Here is a 21,184-nt window from a genome sequence, read left to right on the forward strand (position 1 = left end):
TAGAAATCCCTGTTCTAAGTACGAGCTGTTTTTGTGTCTAAAAAGCAGTACATAAACTGACAATGTAAATCTAAACACCTCAAACACAGTTCCATTGGACAGTTAAGTCACCATTCAATAGAGTAACCAGAGCAACAAACACCTTTTTAAAATATGTCAGCTCAGATGAAAAAAGCTGAAGTGAAAGTGAAGTGCCAAGGGGCTGGACTTTCACATTCCCAATGTCTGACCTGAGTTCAAAATGTAATTCGTTGTTTAAAATGTTTTACTGTTTTAAGTTTAATCATTAAACAAAACATTGAATATACAAAAGTTCAGGGGGGAAAAAACAATCTATCTTTTGAGTAGGCTGTCACTTTGATTCTTGTCAAACAGCCCGGGTTAAAACTTTTTGAATGAAATAAGAGTATTTTTCAGTTTTTTAATGAATGGGTTCAATAGCCTACTCACAAAATAAAATGATCAAAGACGTTGACACTGTCCAGCCCAGAACATGTCTGACAACTTGTTCAGATTTTTTTTGACTGAACAACCTTTTAATCTCATATCATACACAACATACACTTTTATTTCAAATATCATCAAAAAGGTGTCTCTTTACAAGCTCTGGCACCACCAGCATGAGACCTCCCTCTGAGCCTGAGCCTTTGTCACATCTGCCATCTCTTCCACCATCGTTCATCTACATGATTAACCCCCCGGGAGGACAGCATGACAAACCGCAGCCCACTGTACGGTCAACCACATCCACATCTGTGCAACCCCCGCAGCCCACTCTCACACACAATGTGGTGCAGTCAAAATTGTCTAATGACACAAACTTGTGAAAATGACTTTGTCGGAGGATTGTGTGTTTTTTACCAGGCGCTTTCGCTCGGCTCTCTCACGCTGCCGTTTCCTCCTCTCTCGCGCTTTCTGCAGAGCTGTGTACTCGCTGCTTTGCTCGAACTCCCGAGCTTTCTTCAGGTGGGCTGCAGCGTGGGCCATGACGTCAACTTTCTACTTGGTTCTGTCTTAAAAAAAGTGCTTCCCCTTCACTTTGTTAACTTGTATATGTCCTAATGCACACCAAGGATGACATACACACTGAACTCATCAAATGAAAAAAGAAAATTTGTAAAAATAGATCCTTATAGTGTGGATTGGCTCCAGATGATGATTTCCCTCGTCTTCAATTCTTCTGTCTTTCTTCAGTCTTCTTTCTCTTCTCAGGAGACATCGAAAGCCAGGAAATGGCTAAAGGATTTTCAAATGCTCATACAGAACACTCACACATCCACATGCACCGACCGAAAATCAACCATTCACATCCATGTGGGCAAACGTGACAGAGGGAGACTGAAAAGGGCTGCTCACTGATGAGACCCATCCGCTTACTCACTACATATCCCCAACACAGACTCAATCACACACACAGGGAATGACCCAGTCCAGATGTACATGAAAACCCTACCCCGAGTGAACAGATGTGGCCACAAAACGTGTTTGTGTGTGTGTGAGCTACAGTCACAGCAAAGTGTGTATTGTGTGAGGGGTTTAGTAAGGCTGCATGCCAACAGCCAGCTGACTGCTCCAGCCACAGCTACTCTGTCTTACTACCGCTGTGAAAATGCAATCTGGCCTGAGAAGAAGAGGAACACATGAGGAGAAAGGAGGGTTAATCGGTGATAAGGGGAAATGGGTAGATTAAAGGGGGAGACTGGGAGGAAATAAGGTGAATATTAAAGCCATTTTCTGCAGAACATTCCAGTGTTGTTGCCCCCAGTTGTCATATTAAATTCAGCCACCCCTCCCCTAATAGATGTAACCAAGGGACACTGAGATAAATGGACTGAAAGACCATTCTTAATCGTCGAATTTTTCGACAAGCAAAAAGGTATTCCATCACAACAATTTTGAAGAAACAATAATTGTGTAAAAAATCTGGCTTACAAGGTCAAAGTGTGTAAGATTTAGTGGCAATCTGGCGAGAAGGGAGAAGCCTGCCACCAACTGAATATCCCTCGCCTTACCCTCCCCTACAACACAAAGGGCCCTCTCAAGAGTCGGTGTTTGGTCAGCCCTTTCTGGGCTTCTGTATGAACAGCACTGTGCAAGAAGACTCCCTCCATAGATATAAAAGGCTCATTCAAGGAAAAGGAGACACAACAGTTCCAGGTGATTGTACACCAATGAAAACATAACTTCAAATATGACATTCTATTTCTGCCCTTAAAAACGCTGCATTAGTGCCCTCTTGGATGCCACTTATGGTAGCTTAAACATGATTAAAGTGTCCTCTTGGGTGCCCGTCCAAAGTGCCAAGACAAAATGTGGTGAAAATGCCTCTCTTCACTATCGACAGACACATATCATGACTTTTTGTGCGTTGGTGCCTCCCTGCATACATGTGGGGCCCTTATTATTGCCCCTGCCCCTCAAACATCCTGAGTCCGCCACTGAGCCCTGCCATTAAAATGGCAAAATGCCTACAAAAGTAGAGATCACAGCTGCCGTACAGCTTGTTCATATGGTTAGCGACAAGGTTAAGGTCAGGCTAACCTGCCATTTTTAGCCTGTAGCTTGCTGTTGTTGTAGTTTCCCACAGAGACAGGGGAGGTGAAACTGTTTGTGGAAGGAAGGAGCATGCCCACTGTAATAGTTGGTCCGTGATTTAGACGGCAGAGATACTGTTTGCCTTCTTGTGTGTCATAGTTAACCCTCCTATCTACTGATGAGGAACAGACCGTAATCAGAGTACTATATCTAAGATATCTGTGGGGCTGTGTTCAACAGCAGTTTGATTCCTGCAAAAAATTCTACAATACAGACAGAAGGAGAAACTACAGCGGAATATGAATGAGTATGAGGGGACATAAAGAGGACATGAATACAAAAAGTGTGATTAAATAAATGAGTGAAGAGGGGGGACAGCTGCAAGGAAGAGAATGAAGAGCGGAGAGGAAGAGAAGCAGGGTGAACTCGGGTACAGGCTGTCCTTCTGTGAGCAAGCAGAGAAGACGGGACACACCACCCGGTCTGGAGGGGGACGAGCCAGCACTGAACACAGAACCCCGGCTCCCAATCACCTGCAAGTAACAGGCCTCCCCCTGCACGTGGGGGGAAAGTGGGTTGGTCTGAATCTCAACTGCACTGCACCGTCAGTACTGGTGGCTGATGGAACATGATTTGACAGCGTGTGTGTGTGTGTGTGTGTGTGTGTGTGTTTGTGTCCAAACACCAGCAGACGAGTGTCAAGGTCCCTCTCTGTCAATGCAGCTAATGTTAGGAGTTTGAAATTTCAGCACCAGGGACAGGGACACTATCTCACACCTCTATTTCTGTTCAAACATTCTGCCTGCTGTGTTTTTATTTTCAATAACAACATCGGCAACATCTCTTTCTACCGGTAACCAGGGAACTGGACAGATCTGCCAAATCACTCCACGCTGTAATGCGGACTAAAACCCTCTAACCTGGTGCATAAAGCCTGAGTGCTTCATCCAGTTCTATTGTAATCCGCTGCTCGAACATTTCTGTGGACGTGCTCTGAGCCTACAGCGCTCTCTGCTGGTGGAGGTGAGAATAACGCAACAGCTAATCTTTGATTTGACTCAATACTTAAGAAAGAAATAATAGAACATTAATACAGTGATGATGACCATAGATATTTTTTACACCAGTAATCTATGATACAGATATTCAAATGAAATTCATACATTCTTCAGATCTACTTATTTATTTTCCAGAATCATTTATTAATGTTTAAGTATCATTTATATTAAATCATGATTATTAAAATATAAACGTGTGTGGCTCCAGAGGAAGCTGCATGTAACGTGATAAACTGCTTCCAGCAATGTCACTCTGTGGCTACGTTGCATTGTGGGTAATGTAGGCAGCAGGTTTTGAAAAGGAAGAAGAATACATGTGAAAAAAAAGGTGATATCACTGGTCATTTTGTTTTAAACTGACCATAATGAGTCCAACACTGTTACATTACCCACAATGCAACCTAATAGAAAGAATTGGTATATACTGTACTGTAATGCTTTATCCCAGTTTTTGCTATTCCCATGAGTCCATGTGATGTCTTTATGTCACAGTCTTTTGGTACTCGACATTATTTGTTGTTTTTGAGTTGGTCTTTTGTGTTTCATATCTATTCCTAGAAAGAACTCATCTATGTGCATATCATGAAAGCAATCTAATCTTTTAAAACCGTCGAAAGCAAAACTCAAACAGAACATTACATACGGTGTATGTAAATACAGAACATCTAAACAGCTACTGTATTGCCTGTATTGTATTGAGTTCTTGAGTTTCAGATTTAACAGACAGAACCTATAAGCTTATCGATCCACGTGTTAGTTGAGCCTGAAACAGGCTTACTTACTGTAATATCGTTACAATTGTGTGTGTGTGCAAGCAGTGTGATTTTTATTAGTACTACTAACACTGCTAACTTTTTTAGTGGCTATGCATCAGCACAATATGGATCAATAGCCTCTACTGATCCCTCCCATCGCTCATGCAAGATAAGACAGGAGAATACATTATACAACAAAGAAATGTGTGTGTGTGTGTGTGTGTGTGTGTGTCCATTTAAGAGTCTGATTACATTGAACGGATGGTCCCAAAGAGAACTGATGTGAGCTCTTGTTTCTGTTTAGTGGATCTCAAGCATGGGGAGGGGTTAATGGTCTCCTTTTCATTTTATAGATCCAAAGGCTTTTATACGGCCCATTAGGACTCTGTGATAGACAGATATGGGAGAGGCCATCACACATATCCCTGCACATGGACTTGTGAGTGGACGTGCATGCAGGTTGTATGGATACACAAAGAGTTACCTGAAGCCTTTTTTTAATGTGAGAAATCACAAAAATGAACAAATGTTTCACATATCTAAGTTTTCTTCTTGGTCTTTGTGTTTGATTTTTCCAACAACAACACTTCTGTATCAAGTGCTTGCTCTCAACATCATCACCCAGCAACTTTTCCAATAAATAAAAAAAATATAAATAAATGTTCACTGTGATGGATGGCTTATGCGGAACTTGCTTGTCTCTGCAGGTCTATTTTCATATCATACTGACACAAGCTAAAATGAGCCAGTGGCTGCCTGGAAAGAAGAGGAAATGCATTAATTGATTCTATGATATGCTTTGGACGGTAGTTAGCTGTGTGTAACTCATCCCTCTGCTCCTGAGGGCCAGCATGCAATTCATTTTTTGCTGCTCTACGGTTGTTACGGATGCTGTTGTTGTTGATGATGATTTGTCCACCTGATAATGGAGCTACAGTGCTGACTGGTGGAGTTCTACCAGTGATGAGTGTCTGGCAGCATATAATGCATTTAAGATTTAATGGAGGGAGGATCTTTCTGTTTAAAATGACTCATTTAGACTTCGAGAAGCCCATACATATTTCATGAGCACAATTTCCATCCCCCTCCCAAATGCTCCTCACTACTAGTTTTCCTTAGTGCTTACATCTGTCAGTTTTAAGCAATGCATTAGGCTTATGTTAACCTGGTGAGTGAGTGAGTGAGTGAGTGAGTGAGTGAGCAAATGCAGAAGGCCCATATCCCTTGTACTTTTAAAAGAGTGGACTAGTAGGCGAAGCCAAAGAGACCTGACTGCTTTCTACACTTTTATACAAGTTCTGTTACTATCTTGAGTAAGTCACCGACTGAGGTCTTCCAGGGGCTACTAATGTAGATCCGGGCTAAGATAACTACTGTAGTGAAACGAGGCCAACTTCTTTTCTGAAATACAAATTCAAGTTAATTTCTTACGCTGAGAAATGTTCGTCTACGTACTCGTAATGTGCCTTCCATCTTGTGCGCTAGGCTAATTATTTCTTACCCAGCTCCATATGTAAAGGCACAATATGTAAGATTATCTGTTTAAAACATTAAAAATTTTGCAACAATAACAACTAAGAATAACAAGCGGCAGCTGTGGCTCAGGGGTAAAGCCACCCTCTTGTTATCGGAAGATCGCTGGGTCGTTTCCCCTGGACTGCATGTGTCCTTGGGCAAGATACTGAACCCCAAACTGCTCCTGATGTGCTGGTCGGCACCTTGCATTCAGTGTATGACTGTATGTATGAATTACTGTGAGTCGCTTTGGACAAAAATGTCTGCTAAAGGCCCTCAAATGTAAATGTAACAATAACGGTTTCAACGTTGTGTCAAGGACACCTGAAGTTAGCATGCTTTTTTTTTTTTTTTTTAAGATTTTTTTGAGGCATAGACACCTTTATTTGACAGTGGATAGGTCAGAAAGGGGAGAAAGATGGGGGGGGGGGTGACATGCAGTACAGGTCCTCCGGCCGGATTTGAACCGGGGTCCACTACGTTTGTGGCATGTGCTCTAACCACTGGAGTACCTGCGTGCCATGAAGTTAGCATGCTAACCAGTGAGCTCTTGTCTAAGTTCCTGTGCTGTGTTGTACACACCTTAGTGATCTGAGCACCTGCTCCAGACTGCAAGTTGCAAAGCACCTCTCTCTCACTGAGAGAGCAATGAGCACATTTATCAAAATCACTTCCTGCAACCCAACTTTCACTATACTTTATTTCACCATGCCTTCTTAATTAAGACAACGCAAGTAGAAACCTGAGAATATTTTCATAGAATCTCCACTCAAGACAACAGCAGGAGGTCTGCAGTTAGGGCCCACACTGAAGCTGTGAACACACACACACACACACACACACACACACACACACACACACACACACACACACACACACACACACACACACACACACACACACATGCACAATGCTAACCCCTGTGGGATACTGATTCATAGCTGCAGCTGAACCCTGCACCACATGACTGTAACATGAGAAAATCTACTGAGCAGTTTTATCACCCACCACCTGTATGTTCAACATATATATATATATATATATATATATATATATATATATATATATATATATATATGTATGTTATATCTACAAAATAACTGATTTTTGCACTGAAAACATTGACAGCGCTACAGGTAGGCTTGCTTAAATATTGGTAATGGCTAAATTGCTAGTCTACGGTATAAATGATCTGTCTTGTGTAAACACATACGAGCGAATGAAATACAGAGCAGCGACAGTAATGGATTGCCTCGCAGATATGATTTAAATGTCAAGTCGTCTCGAGGCCCCTTTTACTGCTTAGAAAGGTCAGAGCTATAAAGTACACAACACACACTAACGCTCTCTCTCTCTCTCTCCCTCTCTCTCTCCCTCTCTCTCTCCTTTGGTTTTGCACTAAACCAGATCACACAGAGTCAAATTTAATAGCGAAGCAGGCCGTTAAGAATCAGGATCGGACCACACCCAGATACAGTGAGTAATGACACCGAGACATGGGTGGGGCTGATAAGAGAGCAGAGAGGGAATAGAGGGATGGGACTGTGGATGGGACATATAACCTTCATACAGTCACATGATACGTCCATAGAGAAAGACGACTGGATGGAGAAAGTCAGGACCACACCCTGTTGGTACTGAGTCAGAATCACGTCCCCACATTGACATGTGCACCCACACAAAAGGATGAGTCTGATTGGTGACGGAGCTGATTTACCAGTAGCATGACTGGCTCCGTCCTTCAGTGTAACCATATTAACAAGCCCCCACACTTCCACAGACAGACAGCCACAGCCTTTAACATCCACTTTCAAAAACAAAGTATGAGTTCGCCAGAAGAATCTGAATGGCAAGGAAATGCAGAGCAAGCAACTCAATAGGTCGGTAAATTAATTATTCACTTCCTGCGGCTGACGCCAGGTTTATGAGGTGCAATATTCAGAAGCCATCCGTAAAACGCAACGCCTGCGACCATAACCAATGTCCAGTGTTTCTCCTTGATACAGTAGGGTTGGTATGACACCCACTGCTGCGGAAATACTGATCATCTGTCATACTAATTTACGGCTTTCCCTTTTTTTCCCCCTCTTTGAAGTGCTGGCCAAGTCCCCTGGGAACACATGATGTCATGCCGTTCCTCTTAGTGAGATGAGGGAGAGTCCACTGGAAAATAAACTACCATATTCCAGAGAAGCTGCCATACCACTGCAGATGCGAAGTAAAATCGATATCGTCGTATCAGGGTGTTATGGACTTGAGATTGAAGGAAGTGTGTGAAGAAGGCTGTAATGCACACTGGATCACAAGAAAGGGGTTTTCACTGAGTGCAGTACAGCATAGAGCTGCAACCATAAGTCAATTCATCAAGTCTTGGGGTGCGCAAACTTTTTCTCTCAGGGGCCAAACTGAAACTTAATGGTGGGCCACGGGCCAAAAGCAAATATAATGTTCGCATAATCAAAATATGGTTCTAGGATCCTAAATTCCCATAATTGACTGATTTCCTGTGCAAAGTGTCAATGCCCAACTTTCTCAGATTATGATAAATAATAATTAGATATTTTGGGATCGACCATTATCAGTATGGCTAATTATCAGTTGTTTTGTGTCAGTTTGATGATAAATAAATAAATGAATATACTGGATATGAAAAATAGTTAGTAAAATACAAGTACCTCAAAATTGTAATAAGGATTTGTAATAATAATAAGGAATTATATAAATGTAAGGAAGGTTTGCTTTTTCTGTCATTTATGGAAGTAAATGAAGAATCTTTGGGTTTTGGACTGTTGGTTGGACCAAAGACTCTTGGCTCTAGGAAATTGTGATAAGCACTTTAAAAAAAAAACAATAAAAAAAAAAACAATACTTGAACACTTTACAGACTAAACAGCAATCTGGAGATTGATCAATAATGAAAATAACTATACCAAATATGAACCAAATGATAAGTTCCTCATCCTCAGAGAGCCACAGCTCTCAAATGCTTAATGCACTTGCAGTGCTCAAGTGTTGCCAGAGTGTATTTCCGGCTGATGGCTTCACCTAATCCAGCGTCAGATCACAAAGGGGAATTGAGGCAGAAACTGATTTCACCTCAAACTTGAATTTATAATGAATAATGAAGCGTGTGACCTAAAATTCGCGTCAGGCAGCACAGAGTCACACAAGGAATGCTGAGTGACGCGGAGAGACAGAGCAAGATATAACCAGGCCTACAGTTAGTCAGACAGAGAGAAAATGATTCAGGATGAATAAAACAGATGTAAATTTATGCATAAACATTTAATCAGCAGTCACACCTTTCAGCTCTGTTCTGGGCTGAAACCAAAAAAGCAATGAGTATGAGTTTCACGAGGTAAACTACACTCCTGCACCTGCACCGTTCAAAGGCACACTCCTGCAACGCACAGCATCATCCTAAGCAAGTCTGGCGGGGATTTTTTTTTTTTGCTAGCATATACGTGCACGTCTGAGTCTGTTTGTTTCTGTCAGCGCGCAGTGCTGTGAGCCGCGCTATTCTCAACAACACGGCGAAGAGCTTTGATGTGTTTCCCTGTGAGAAAACCTTCACTTACTCAACTCAAACATGATGATAGGCGGTGGACAGAGAGAGAGAGAGAGAGAGAGAGAGAGAGAGAGAGAGAGAGAGAGAGAGAGAACATTTACATGAAGGTGTTTGAGTTGAGCTTCTGAGAAAGCCATTGATCACCAACCACGCCCTCCTCTCTCTCCCTCTTTCTGACGGGAAACGGAGTTGGAAGGCCATAATGAATAATTGACATCTAAATGCCTCCCTCCCACAGCCTCCAGTCCGAAAACACCTGCCTTCTTTCAAGCACAACTGGCAAAGGAAGCATCTTAAGACAAAACGCTTTCGATATAATTTCTGGCTTCAGGATGCATTTTAATACTCTTTGTAGTGCAATACTTTGTCTCGTCTCGGCTCTTTGGATTAACGACCCTTTCGCTTCGCCACGACTGACCATGACTCACCAAGTGATGCCATCCCCGCCCTTCAAACATCCATGGGGGTAAAACAGGCCAGTGGGAGATGGTGTCAGATAAAAATAGGTCACCACAACTAGTTATGAGGTACCATGACGACCAACAAGAACAGTTCCTGAGTATCAGGATGCTGTTTGTACCCAACTATAGAAAAGTTGATGGTCCGTTTGGATGTTGGATCCGAGACAGGAATGCCAAAGCTTTCCACACCACTGTATCACCATTACACAGTTTGGAAACTCATACGGAGCGCCACAGATGAGCATCGTATGACTGTTGCATCTATGTTGCATCAGAGCTGCATGTCGACATAGTGGCTCCTTGGTATTTGGAGGCCAGAGTGTCAAACCAAATATGGTCATACTCTGAGGTGGGTTATGAATATGTGTGTGCCAGAGAAAGAAGATCAGAGCTCAAATGATTAATCAGTTGGGTGATTAATCAATTAACAGAAAGTTCTTCTGCAACAATTTTTATAACTAAATAATCACTTGATTTACTTTTCAAGAATAAATGCCAATAATTTGTTGGTTCCAGCTCCTTACATCTGCTGCACCAGTCTCCAGTCTGTTATATTATTGTAAGATGAGTATCTTTACGTTTCGGACTGTTGATCACCATGAGCTCCGAACCGGGGTGGCATATTTAATAACTTTCAAACATTTGATTAATTGAGAACATAATCTGCAGATTAATCGATAATATATAAATAACTAACAACTAACGATAGCGCTTATTTGATTAGTCATTTGGCACAAAACAGTTTTGGTTGGACAAAACATGCAATCTACTTGTGCTACATCTGACAATTATTGATGAATCTGATGAGTAATTTGTCTAATAAATTGTCAGAAAATAGTGAATCCATATCCGGCGTATTCCAATGGCTGTTTTTCTGCCCAAGCAAATCCTAAAAACATTCAATTACACGACAAGCAGCAAGTTTTAACACATGAGCAACAGGAATCAGTGATTGCTTCGCATTTGTGCTTGAAAAATGACAGAAACTACGAATCAGTTACCAAAATAGTCTCAATTTGTTCTCTGCTGATCGACTTAACAGTGAGTTAACTGTTTCAGCTCTACAATCTACAATCTCAGCTCAGACTGCAGGGACTTCTAAAGTACATTTTAACAACTTTCTGACATTTAAATTTTCTCTTTTGCTCTGTTTTTTTGCTTGCTTTTTGTCTATTGAATCCAATATTAACATTTTCTTAATTTTTTCAAGTCTCATTCCGATGCATTTTTATTTTTCTGTACAGCGTTTTTAATTACCTTGTGTTTGAATGGTGCTATTGATGAATGTTAGATTCATTATCCAGAAGTAATTGATCAATGTAACTAGAATTGAAGCCCTATTTAACGTTATACTTTAATTTACATCAGTGTGCATACAGTATAATTATAGTACGTCTTTGAATACATCGTATTCAAAGACTTTCAAAGATTTTTTATACGTACAAACAAATGTCACTCGGTGGGTTTTGCTGTCTTAAAACTACTTTCTGATACATTCGGACACAACATCAACTAACAATTGGGTGTTTCTGATTATTTCAATGGTAAACAGAGAATGAGGGATAGTTTACTGGACAGACTTGCTGAATCATCCCACTACTACAGTACACAGCAGTGCAGGTATTAATTCTTAATGGCTTTTGGTAACCAACAGCGGAGGAACAGGAGCGGTCGACTTGTGGTCATTCCCAGGTCTCTGTGTAAGCACTTCTAACAAGACAAGTGCTCTAACAGCTCTGGTAAATACAGCTATGTAATGCTGAGAATTTTTTGGTGCGCGTATGTACGCATACATGCACCCTGTTTAACTGAACCTACAGACACCTCAACTGGCCAAACGTGCCTCTTTGAGGTCGTGCATCGGAAGACAGCTATGGCTGCTATGTGTGGGTGTGCATGGCCGCTCAGAGGTAATGTAATGAAGGCCGTGGCTCCATTAGGACTCCCTTCCTGCACAATCCCATCATACCACTCCCAGTGGAGAAAGACAGATTGGCAGGCAGACACAGAGAGAGGCAGAGGAGACGCAGACAGGGAGGCGGACAAGAGAAGGATGAAAATGTCAAAGGGCTGCAGTGAAATCTGACCTCCTGGCACATCAGGATCTTAGCGTATGGACCAGTGGTGGGGAGGAGCGTGGGGAGGGAGGAAAGGAGGAAGCGAGAGAGGCAAATTTGGATGGAAATGATGAGATGAATTGGAATGACAGCCGAAAAGACGAGGAGAAAAAGAGGGTAAAGAGTCAAACCCCACGCTTTAAGGCAGTGATAGGAAGTGAGGCTCTGGAGAGATGGATCGCAAAGATGAAAAGAACCGGGGAGGGAAGAGGGGATGATACAGTAAATTCACTGGACAAAGCTGGGTAAGAAATAGGTCAAGTTGTCGAGTCCTAAACACAAGTCATCTCTCGATACAGACACTGCAGGATTCAAACCAGCAAGTCATAACTGCAGCCCGGAGGCTCTTAGATATGTAGCCATCAGTATCAGACTGCAGACGACATCATACCCAGTCCTGAATTGATCCCTGCTCTTAAATATCCACTATTCAACCGCAGGGAAGTGGACCGGCACAGGCAGAGGATGGACAAAAGATGACGCAGCCTCTGTATTGTTCAGACAGAGGAAAAAGCATGACTGTGGGAAGCAATCGCTCAACACCAGCCCAGAGCAGAGAGTAAATGCCCAGTGACACAGGTTCAGTGAGCACAGGGACATGGACACGCAGCCATTTGGCTAGGAAGAAGCTATTTTTCTCCAGGACAATCACACCAGAGACAGGCGGTATTTTTAGACCTGCGAGTAAGAGCCTCACATCATGTTGAGTCCCTCTGTCATTTTCTCTTTTTGTCTCGCGCGCGTAGATCTGTTATTTCTGTATTGTGCTCCATCTCAAGATTAGCTTTCTATTAGCTGTATCTCATCTGAAGTTTCCATCACCTGCCAATTCAAATGAATGAATGAATGAATGAATGAATGCTTTATTTCAAACATGTGAAAAATATATTACACTTGAAGCACTAGTCATTAAAACCCTTTGTATGTTTGAAAAGGAGTAGGAAGAAGCATTAGCTTATTAATTCCTACCCCTTCTCCACTTAGTACCTAGTACTATAGGTTATCTTACTTCCTGTGTATCCTGTTTTTTATTTATTTATTTATTTTTAATTTTTTTTTTTTTTTTTTTTAATACTCTCAACAAAAACAATCACCAACAAACAACACAATAACCGCTTGTGTAAAAATAAAATAAATGACAAGTATGGCAAAATGTGAGAACCCTAGTGTTTGTCATACCCCTCTTCTGCCCTGTACCTTGTAAATACCATCTGTTTGTACCGCTGTTTGAATCTGCTCATGGTTGGACATTGTCTGAGCTCCTCCGCTAGTCTGTTCCACAGTTTTACTCCACATATTGAAATGCAAAAGGTTTTTAAAGTTGAGCGTGCATACAGATGTTTTAGATTCAGTTCCCCCCTCAGATTATATCCCCCTTCTCTCGGAAAAAAACATGCTTGAATATTTACTGGTAATATGTTGTTTGTTGCTCTATACATGATTTGTGCTGTTTGGAAGCTTACCAGATCAGTGAGTTTCAGTATTTTTGATTTTGAGAATAAGGGGTTAGTGTGTTCTCTGTAACCAGTGTTATGAATTATCCTGATTGCTCTTTTTTTGCAGAATCGACAGTGGTTGTAGTGTAGATTTATAAGTATTGCCCCAAATCTCTGCACAGTAGCTCAAATACGGTAATATCAGTGAATTGTAAAGAATGTGGAGTGATTTGTGGTCCAGAAAGTGTTTTGCCTTACTTAGTACTGAGATGCTACGTGACAGTTTGCTTCGAACATGCTTTATGTGAGGTTTCCATGTTATTTTTTCGTCCATAATTACACCCAGAAATCTATTTTCATGTACCCTTGCAATGTCCACCCCGTCTATCTGTATTATTGCTTGAGTGTTCATTTTACAGTTCCCAAATAGCATGAATTTGGTTTTGTTTAAATTTAAAGATAATTTGTTTCTATCAAACCACCTTTTTAATTTACACATTTCTTCAGTGATACACCCCAGAAGCTCCTGTAAATTCTTCCCTGAGCAAAACATGTTCGTGTCATCAGCAAATAGTACCAATTTCAATATATTTGAGACGTTACATATCTCATTTATATATAGAATAAACAGTTTGGGACCCAGCACTGACCCCTGGGGGACGCCACAGGCAATGTCCAAGCACGATGAGCTATAGTCTCCCAACTTCACAAATTGACTCCGGCCCTTTAAATAACTCTCAACCCAGTGCAAAACTATCCCCCTGATCCCGTACCGTTCCAGTTTATTGATTAATATGTCATGACTGATTGTGTCAAAGGCTTTCTTAAGGTCAATGAATATTCCAGTTGCATATTGTTTATTTTCTATGGCGTTAGTGATTACTTCTAATGATTCCATTAATGCCAGTGATGTTGAACTGTTTGATCTGAATCCGTACTGATTGTCAGTGAGTAATTTATGTTTGACTATGAATTTGTCCAATCGATTATTGAATACTTTTTCTAGAATTTTTGAAAACTGTGGTAGTAATGAGACGGGTCTGTAATTTGTGAATTGGTGTCTATCTCCAGATTTATACAGCGGTACAACTTTAGCCATTTTCATTTTGCTTGGAAATTTGCCAGTTTGGAATGATAAATTACAGATGAAAGTTAGCGGTTCTGAAATCCCCTCAATGACCTTTTTCACAATTTTCATATCAATGTTATTCCCATCAGTAGATGTTTTATCTTTACATTTATTCACAATATCAATTATTTCTTCCTCTTCCACTGCTGTGAGGAACATTGAGTTAGTGTTTCTATCTGTAAGATTATCATTCCAATCCTGTGATGACGGGGGATCAGGAATTTTTTCAGCCAGGTTTGGTCCAACACTCACAAAGAACTGGTTAAAGCTATTCACTATATCCTCCATGTTTTCCTTTCTGATATCATTATCTATGAAATACTGAGGGTAGCATTGTCTAGAGCCATTTTTGATAATGCTGTTTAGTATATCCCATATTCCTTTAATATTTCTTTTATTTTTATTTAATATCTCATGATAGTATTCCTTTTTACTTTTCCTTAAAATACTGATTAATCTGTTTTTATATTTTTTGTATTTATTTTCAGCCTCTTTAGTTCTTTCTTTTATAAATTCTCTATAGAGTGTATTTTTCTTTTTACAGGCATTCTGTAACCCCTTAGTGATCCATGGTCGCTCTGAGTATTTATGTTTCCTACTATATTGTTTAATAGGACAATTTTTATTATATAATGATGTAAATATGCTTAAAAATATGTTGTATGCCTTATCAATATCACTTTCCTTATACACAGCATCCCACTTTTGTGCACATAGGTCATTTCTCAGTGCCTCCATAGTTTCATCTGTCCTCAGCCGTCTATATGTTGTCTTTTCATCTGTCTGGTTTCCTTTAAATTCACCATCGTAAACTGTGAAGACTGGCAAGTGGTCACTGATGTCAATGATCAGTAATCCGCTGACAGTGTTGTTTTCAATATCATTGGTGAAGATGTTGTCGATTAATGTGGAACAGTGAGGTGTGATTCTGCTAGGTCTGGTGATTTTTGGATAAAGGCTCATGCTGTACATTGTATTAATGAATTCATCTGTTGCTTTGTGCTTGTTTGGATTCAAAAGATCAATGTTGAGGTCGCCACAGATGAAAATGACTTTTTGATTAACCTTTGAAAAAGATGCCTCCATCCAGTTATTAAATGATTCCATGCTAGAACCTGGTGCCCTATAAATACAGCTGATTATTACATTTTTGTTTTTTTCTCTACAGATTTCAATTGTTATACATTCAAACAGATTGTCCACAGCAGTTGACATATTTTCCACTACCCTATAGTTCAAGTCTTTGTCCACATATACAGCCACACCTCCTCCGCTTTTGTTCTTTCTGTTGATGTGGTTGAGTTCATATCCATCCAGCTCGAAATCCATTCCTTTATCAGCTTTAATCCATGTTTCTGATATGGCAATTCATATTTCACATCTCTCACTCTTTCTATTCTACTGCAGAACCAACACCAGGTTTGAGTGTCAGTTTACCCAAATCACAGGAAACATAGTTTTCCACTTAACCTCGAGTGGTATCCAGTCATACATGTGGCTATTTTTAGAGACAGTGAAATCCTCCATCGTGATACCTGTCTGTGCCAAGTTGCAAACACTGTGCAAGGGAGTTGAAGGGACATTTGTTTGTGTTTTTCAAAGCATTGAAAATGCAATTTAAAAAACCCAACAACAATGTGGTTTTATGGAAACAAGTCTTGTTAATGCTGTGATATGTTTTCATCGGAAGAATTGCCTGTTCTGAGAAACCATGTGATGTTTCTGAATAGACATTTTCAGTTGCATAAACTAATAAAACCACAATTATCCGCGTACTCAGAAGAAGGTAGATACGATTGTTTTTTGGAGTTCAGCAACTACCATTACAGTGAAAAGCACAATTATGTTACCTTAAGGGATTGAAATGTAACTTTAAACACCTGTTAGCTGATGGGTTTTCTTATATTAACTATGAATGAAATGACTACATGTAAAGGGAAATGGGCACAGTGATGAACCCACAGAGAAACCTCACCCAACTCTCTTTAGCTCTTTAAAGCTTTTCGAGTCTGTTAGCTCATTGCCGTGGTTTGGTTAAACTGCACACAAATTTGCTTCGGCCTCGCTGCCTTCAACAACCCCAATTCCAGAAGCGGCATTACATGTTTTCAACAAAAAAACCCCACTGTACTCTGCCCTCCCAGCACCAAACTGCAGATGCACAAAGTAGCAGCTAGCTCGTGAAGAAAGTTAAACATCCTGCAAGCTAAAAGCACAGATACTTTTCAGAGGAGCTGGAGGAAACCCAAACTGGAGCTAAAAGAATGAATGCTCATACTGTACATCTGCTGGATTGGAAGGCAAATATTTGCTTAAATGTTTGGCGCGACAACTTTGCTAGTCAATATAATGCGGCTGCAATGGCGGTCCGCTTCTGTTGTGGAGGGAATCCTCCACAGCTGAGCTGTAATGTTAGCTCGCTTAGTTAGCTAAGTTAGCAATCCTCTCATCCATTAATAGGTGCACACTTCCATCTGCACAACGATAGCGATAGCGATAGTGATAGCGATGACACTGTCAAAAAGATTATCTTGAGTCCCTGGGTCATAATTTCTGGAAAGAGACAATGTTGTATTTTTTGGCCAAGTGCCTTCTTGCTCCATTTTAGTTGATAGAAGGCGATATGTCTCTGCCGACATCTCCAAAACTTGGAAACGCACACCAAAAACAATCAGGATGTATAATAGCACTTCATGTAACAGGAAAAATACGGTATATATGTTTAATTGTGGGGTGAATTGTCTATTTAAAGTGCTCTACATAACCGTGGTCCACCCACACAGGTGTTTACACTCACTTTGCCTGATAGACCTCTTGTCTTACACAGATTACGCTTAATTGGCATCGTCCTTATTCTTCTGTTGCACCTAATAATTACCGTGTAGCCCTTTCGCTCTCATGGGCACCCTGCACAATGGTGTAATGAGATGGATAAACAAAAGGCATTGTTGAGTGCAAGCTCACTGTGCACCAGTGTCAAATTCTTCCTGCAGTCCTTACTCGTCTCACTCTTGGCCAGGGGAGGGTGGAGACAAAAGGAAATCAACAGACAGGCCAATCAGTGGGAGTTACTGGTGCCATCACAAGGCCATGGCCATTCATCACCACTTGTGATCGATCAGTGGGGCCAAGTTAGGGACACTGCTGCTAGATAGTGAACATAGATCTCTGCAGTGGTAAATGGTTCTTCCCCTCCTGCACCACCAAGGTGCCTCAGACAGTTATAAACAATATGTATCTTCAACAATCCAAAACCAATCTCCCCATGTGCCTTTTCTGCATGGTACATCTGTAAACTTTTGTACATCTGTTTACAAAATTAACCTCTTGAGAGCGTAGGAGTACAGCAAAAATACAAGGTTTTTTGTAAAGTGAGCATTTACCAGCACTAGGCCCATTTCAGCTGCCAAAAGGAGTTTCCATGGAGGATATGAAAAGTTGAAAAAAAAAAAAAAAAAGGTAACGAGGCTAATAATTCAAGTAGGAGCACAACTGTGCTTCCATCTCAAAAGCTCAGGACCAGATCCAAAACAAGGAGATGCAAGTGCAGCTGATGTTACATACTGGTGTTTACTTAGAAGATACTGTATTCACACCCAATAATAATAATAGAAATAATACATTTTTGGGGGGGAACTAAGTATAAGCATTCTTTGTCCGTAAGTCAACTGACTGATCTGCTAACCTTCTTTCTTTGTGTGTGAAGGACACAACTGCTAAAATTCCCTCTATGTAACGTGCCCCTTTAATCAACGCGTAAAAAGCAGGTTTAGATTTTTTTTCTACGCTGATGATAGAAAAACTCCTTATTACATCCAAGTATGTGAGCTCAAAGGCCCCACCCTAAGAGATGACACTGAAATGTGTGTCTATGTGCGTGTGTGTGTGTGTGTGTGTGTGTGTGTGTGTGTGTGTGTGTGTAGCACTACAGTCCATTACTGAAATCACATTAGTCTGAGAGAGTGCACTGAGACAGGAAACAGCCATCTACCATCTCCTGACTCACTTTCTCCGAATACACAAACACATTACACATCACAAGACCAGACCTAGATGCTAAGAACTTAACATTCATTTGTAGTTTATACCTCAAGTTTATCATAAAAATAAAGGTGCAAATGACTCGACTAGCTTGTTCTTACTAAGCCCGTGTTACATACACTAGCAAATAAATATATGTGATGTTTTTGGAGACAGTGGAGATGGGGAGGAGAGGAGGAAGAGGCTGCAGAGTAATGGCAGCGTTTCAGTTCACACAAGGACAAAAACAAGAGTTACTGGCAAACCAGCCCGACCGAGAGAGGCCCGAGAGAGCAGGCAGGGGACACACACATTGTTTACCCAGCAGTGCATTATGCAGAACGAGAAGCAAAGCAAGCAAACTTTATTTAGCAGAACTTGAAGGCCTGTAGGCTACCAATGTTTCCCACAGATCATTTATTAAAGGTGCACTGTGCAGTTTTGGGGAAGAAAGTTTCATCAGAAGAGAAAGATTTTTTATTCCTAAACAAACACTCTTTGTTTTCACGACTGAATAAACTGAATACACAAACTGACCTTAAAGGACAACGCAGTTCATACTGTTTTACTATGTTTACACGTGGCGGACCCTGCCACCTTTTCTAGCTTCAAGCTGTGTTCTGGGGACCTTATTTTCCTCTGAGAACAGCTTGTTTACGCAGCTGTGGAAAAAGTTAATATTTGCAAGTTTGTATTATTACCTCATTAATATTGTAAATATTAAAATTTGGAGTGTGACTCTCTAAGACTACAAAGTTTCCCTTTAAAATTCGAAACGTGCCAGATGATACCGGTTGCAAGAGATGATTATTTCCATTGTTGTTGAATCTGCCAAGTATTTCTTATAATGAACTGATTAGTTGTTTGGTCTGTGGAATGTCAGAAAATGTTGCAGATGACATCCTCACATTTATTTTTTGCCCACCACCCACAGATGTACATTTTTTTTTTTTTTTTCAAAGCATCTGGAATTCGATAAATTTCACTTTCTCTCTTTTAAAAAATGACTCCGTCTGATTAACCAAGGATCAAAACAGTTGGAAATTCATGGTACAGTTGAGATCTAACAGATGAATCCTTGCTGCTCTTGCAATGTGTCATTTTTTGGGGTGGAAAAAGAAAGTGAGACAACTCTTCACAAGTCACGATCAGCCTCTGAACAGTGAAGACTACGGAACATGTGAACAGTGCAGCTCCAGCCGTTACATGTGAAGTTGTAAACATCCCTCACTGCAGCCTGTGATAGTAGCCGAACTGGAGTGAGGTGCGAGTCTGCTGTATTTATTTTGACGGCCATAACAACTGGCACAATCGGCCTACATGGGATATCACACTCCCATAAGTCACTTACAAAAACAGATGTCATTTTTCTCTGCGCACACGCTTGTTTTTTTTTAGCAGCTAATTTGAACACAATATACCGCAACAACCTGAGACAATCTGCGCCGATGTGATCAAGCGCGGCAACGCCTTTGCCTGCTCCCCCCTCCTCCTGCAGGCGCTCAGCATCAGCAGCGGCTCGTTACGCGGCTGACTGGGCCGGTCGATGCAGAGAGGAGCGGGGCTGCAGCGGAGGGACACCCACCTGCCGGATACGGTTCTGGTGCAGCGGTGGTGGAGGTCCACCCTCGGGGGTCGTGTTGCTCGAAGAGGCCATTTTCAAGTCACTGTCGGAGCCGCCGCCCCTGACGGAGTGACTTTCTTCGGAGCTCCTTGACATCCTGTCTCGGGGCTGGCTGCAGCTGGAGGCGGCGCGGTCAGCGAGGGGTCCTTCTGCCGGTGCAAGGTGGATCCGTGTGGCGGGCCTCAGAATCCGGACGGCTCTGCGGGGCCCGGGACCATTCTGCGGCGGTCAGAGACAGTCTGGTAACAAACGTGACACAGTGTGAAAAAAACCAGCGGGTCTGTCTCCTGATTGTCAAACCGAAAAATGAGCGCTCCCTCCGTTCAGGGATGCTCCCCGTGTCTTGCTGTGTGCCTGCGTGTGTGTGAGTGTGTATGTGTGTGGAGGCGTGAACGCGCCTCAGATGCGCTTCCCCGAAACTCCGCAGGATCAATGCTGCGTTCATGGACGGTCGGAAACCTCGCAGAGGCGCTTTGAGCAGGGTGATCAGCATGGGGAAAAAAAAAAGTGATTTGTTGGCAGCCCAGTGGCTGAAATACGATCCGTATGGCCAAAGAGTAATAGTCAAAGTGACATAGGCTAAGTTTTGATTGGATGAAAGTGACTTGAGTGATGTGTTTTTGTTTTTATTTTATACAGGCCTAATACACTGCCACTATCACATTTCGCTACCAATGAGAAAAATAATTATGCTCAACTCGCTTCATAGAATGAAAAACAGGCCTCTAACAAAACATTTAGCCTCTATTTAGACCATTCCCAACCAATGGCACCTGAACGCACCATCAAGCAGTAGTGTGCTGCTGTTTTGCTTTCTCCGGCCCCCACCCATCAGTGCTTCTGCACCAGCAGCAGCTTGTGACGGTAAAGTTACAGCATGGTCCATGATGGCCCATGAGTCAGTAAACTGAGAGCTGTAAAGATTGCTTACACAAACATGGCATCATCGCAGCCCAGGCGGGCAGG

The 21,184-nt window shown here is 41.5% G+C and overlaps 1 protein-coding gene across 8 annotated transcripts in view; it reads right to left on the minus strand.

Annotated features, from left to right (window-relative positions):
• Positions 1–20,651, minus strand: part of ank2a (ankyrin 2a, neuronal) — an 87,289-nt gene extending 66,638 nt beyond the window's left edge. For 7 of the 8 annotated variants that reach the window (XM_030421645.1, XM_030421603.1, XM_030421630.1 and 4 more), the window contains exon 1: positions 20,180–20,651. In XM_030421645.1, coding sequence (XP_030277505.1) covers positions 20,180–20,314 — 135 coding nt within the window. In that variant the 5' untranslated portion in view covers positions 20,315–20,651. The remainder of the gene's footprint in view (positions 1–20,179) is intronic. The other variant, XM_030421644.1, reaches the window with a different exon arrangement.
• Positions 20,652–21,184: the final 533 nt, after the last annotated feature.

Source organism: Sparus aurata, chromosome 1 (genome assembly GCF_900880675.1).
Source record: "Sparus aurata chromosome 1, fSpaAur1.1, whole genome shotgun sequence".
NCBI lineage: Eukaryota > Metazoa > Chordata > Actinopteri > Spariformes > Sparidae > Sparus > Sparus aurata.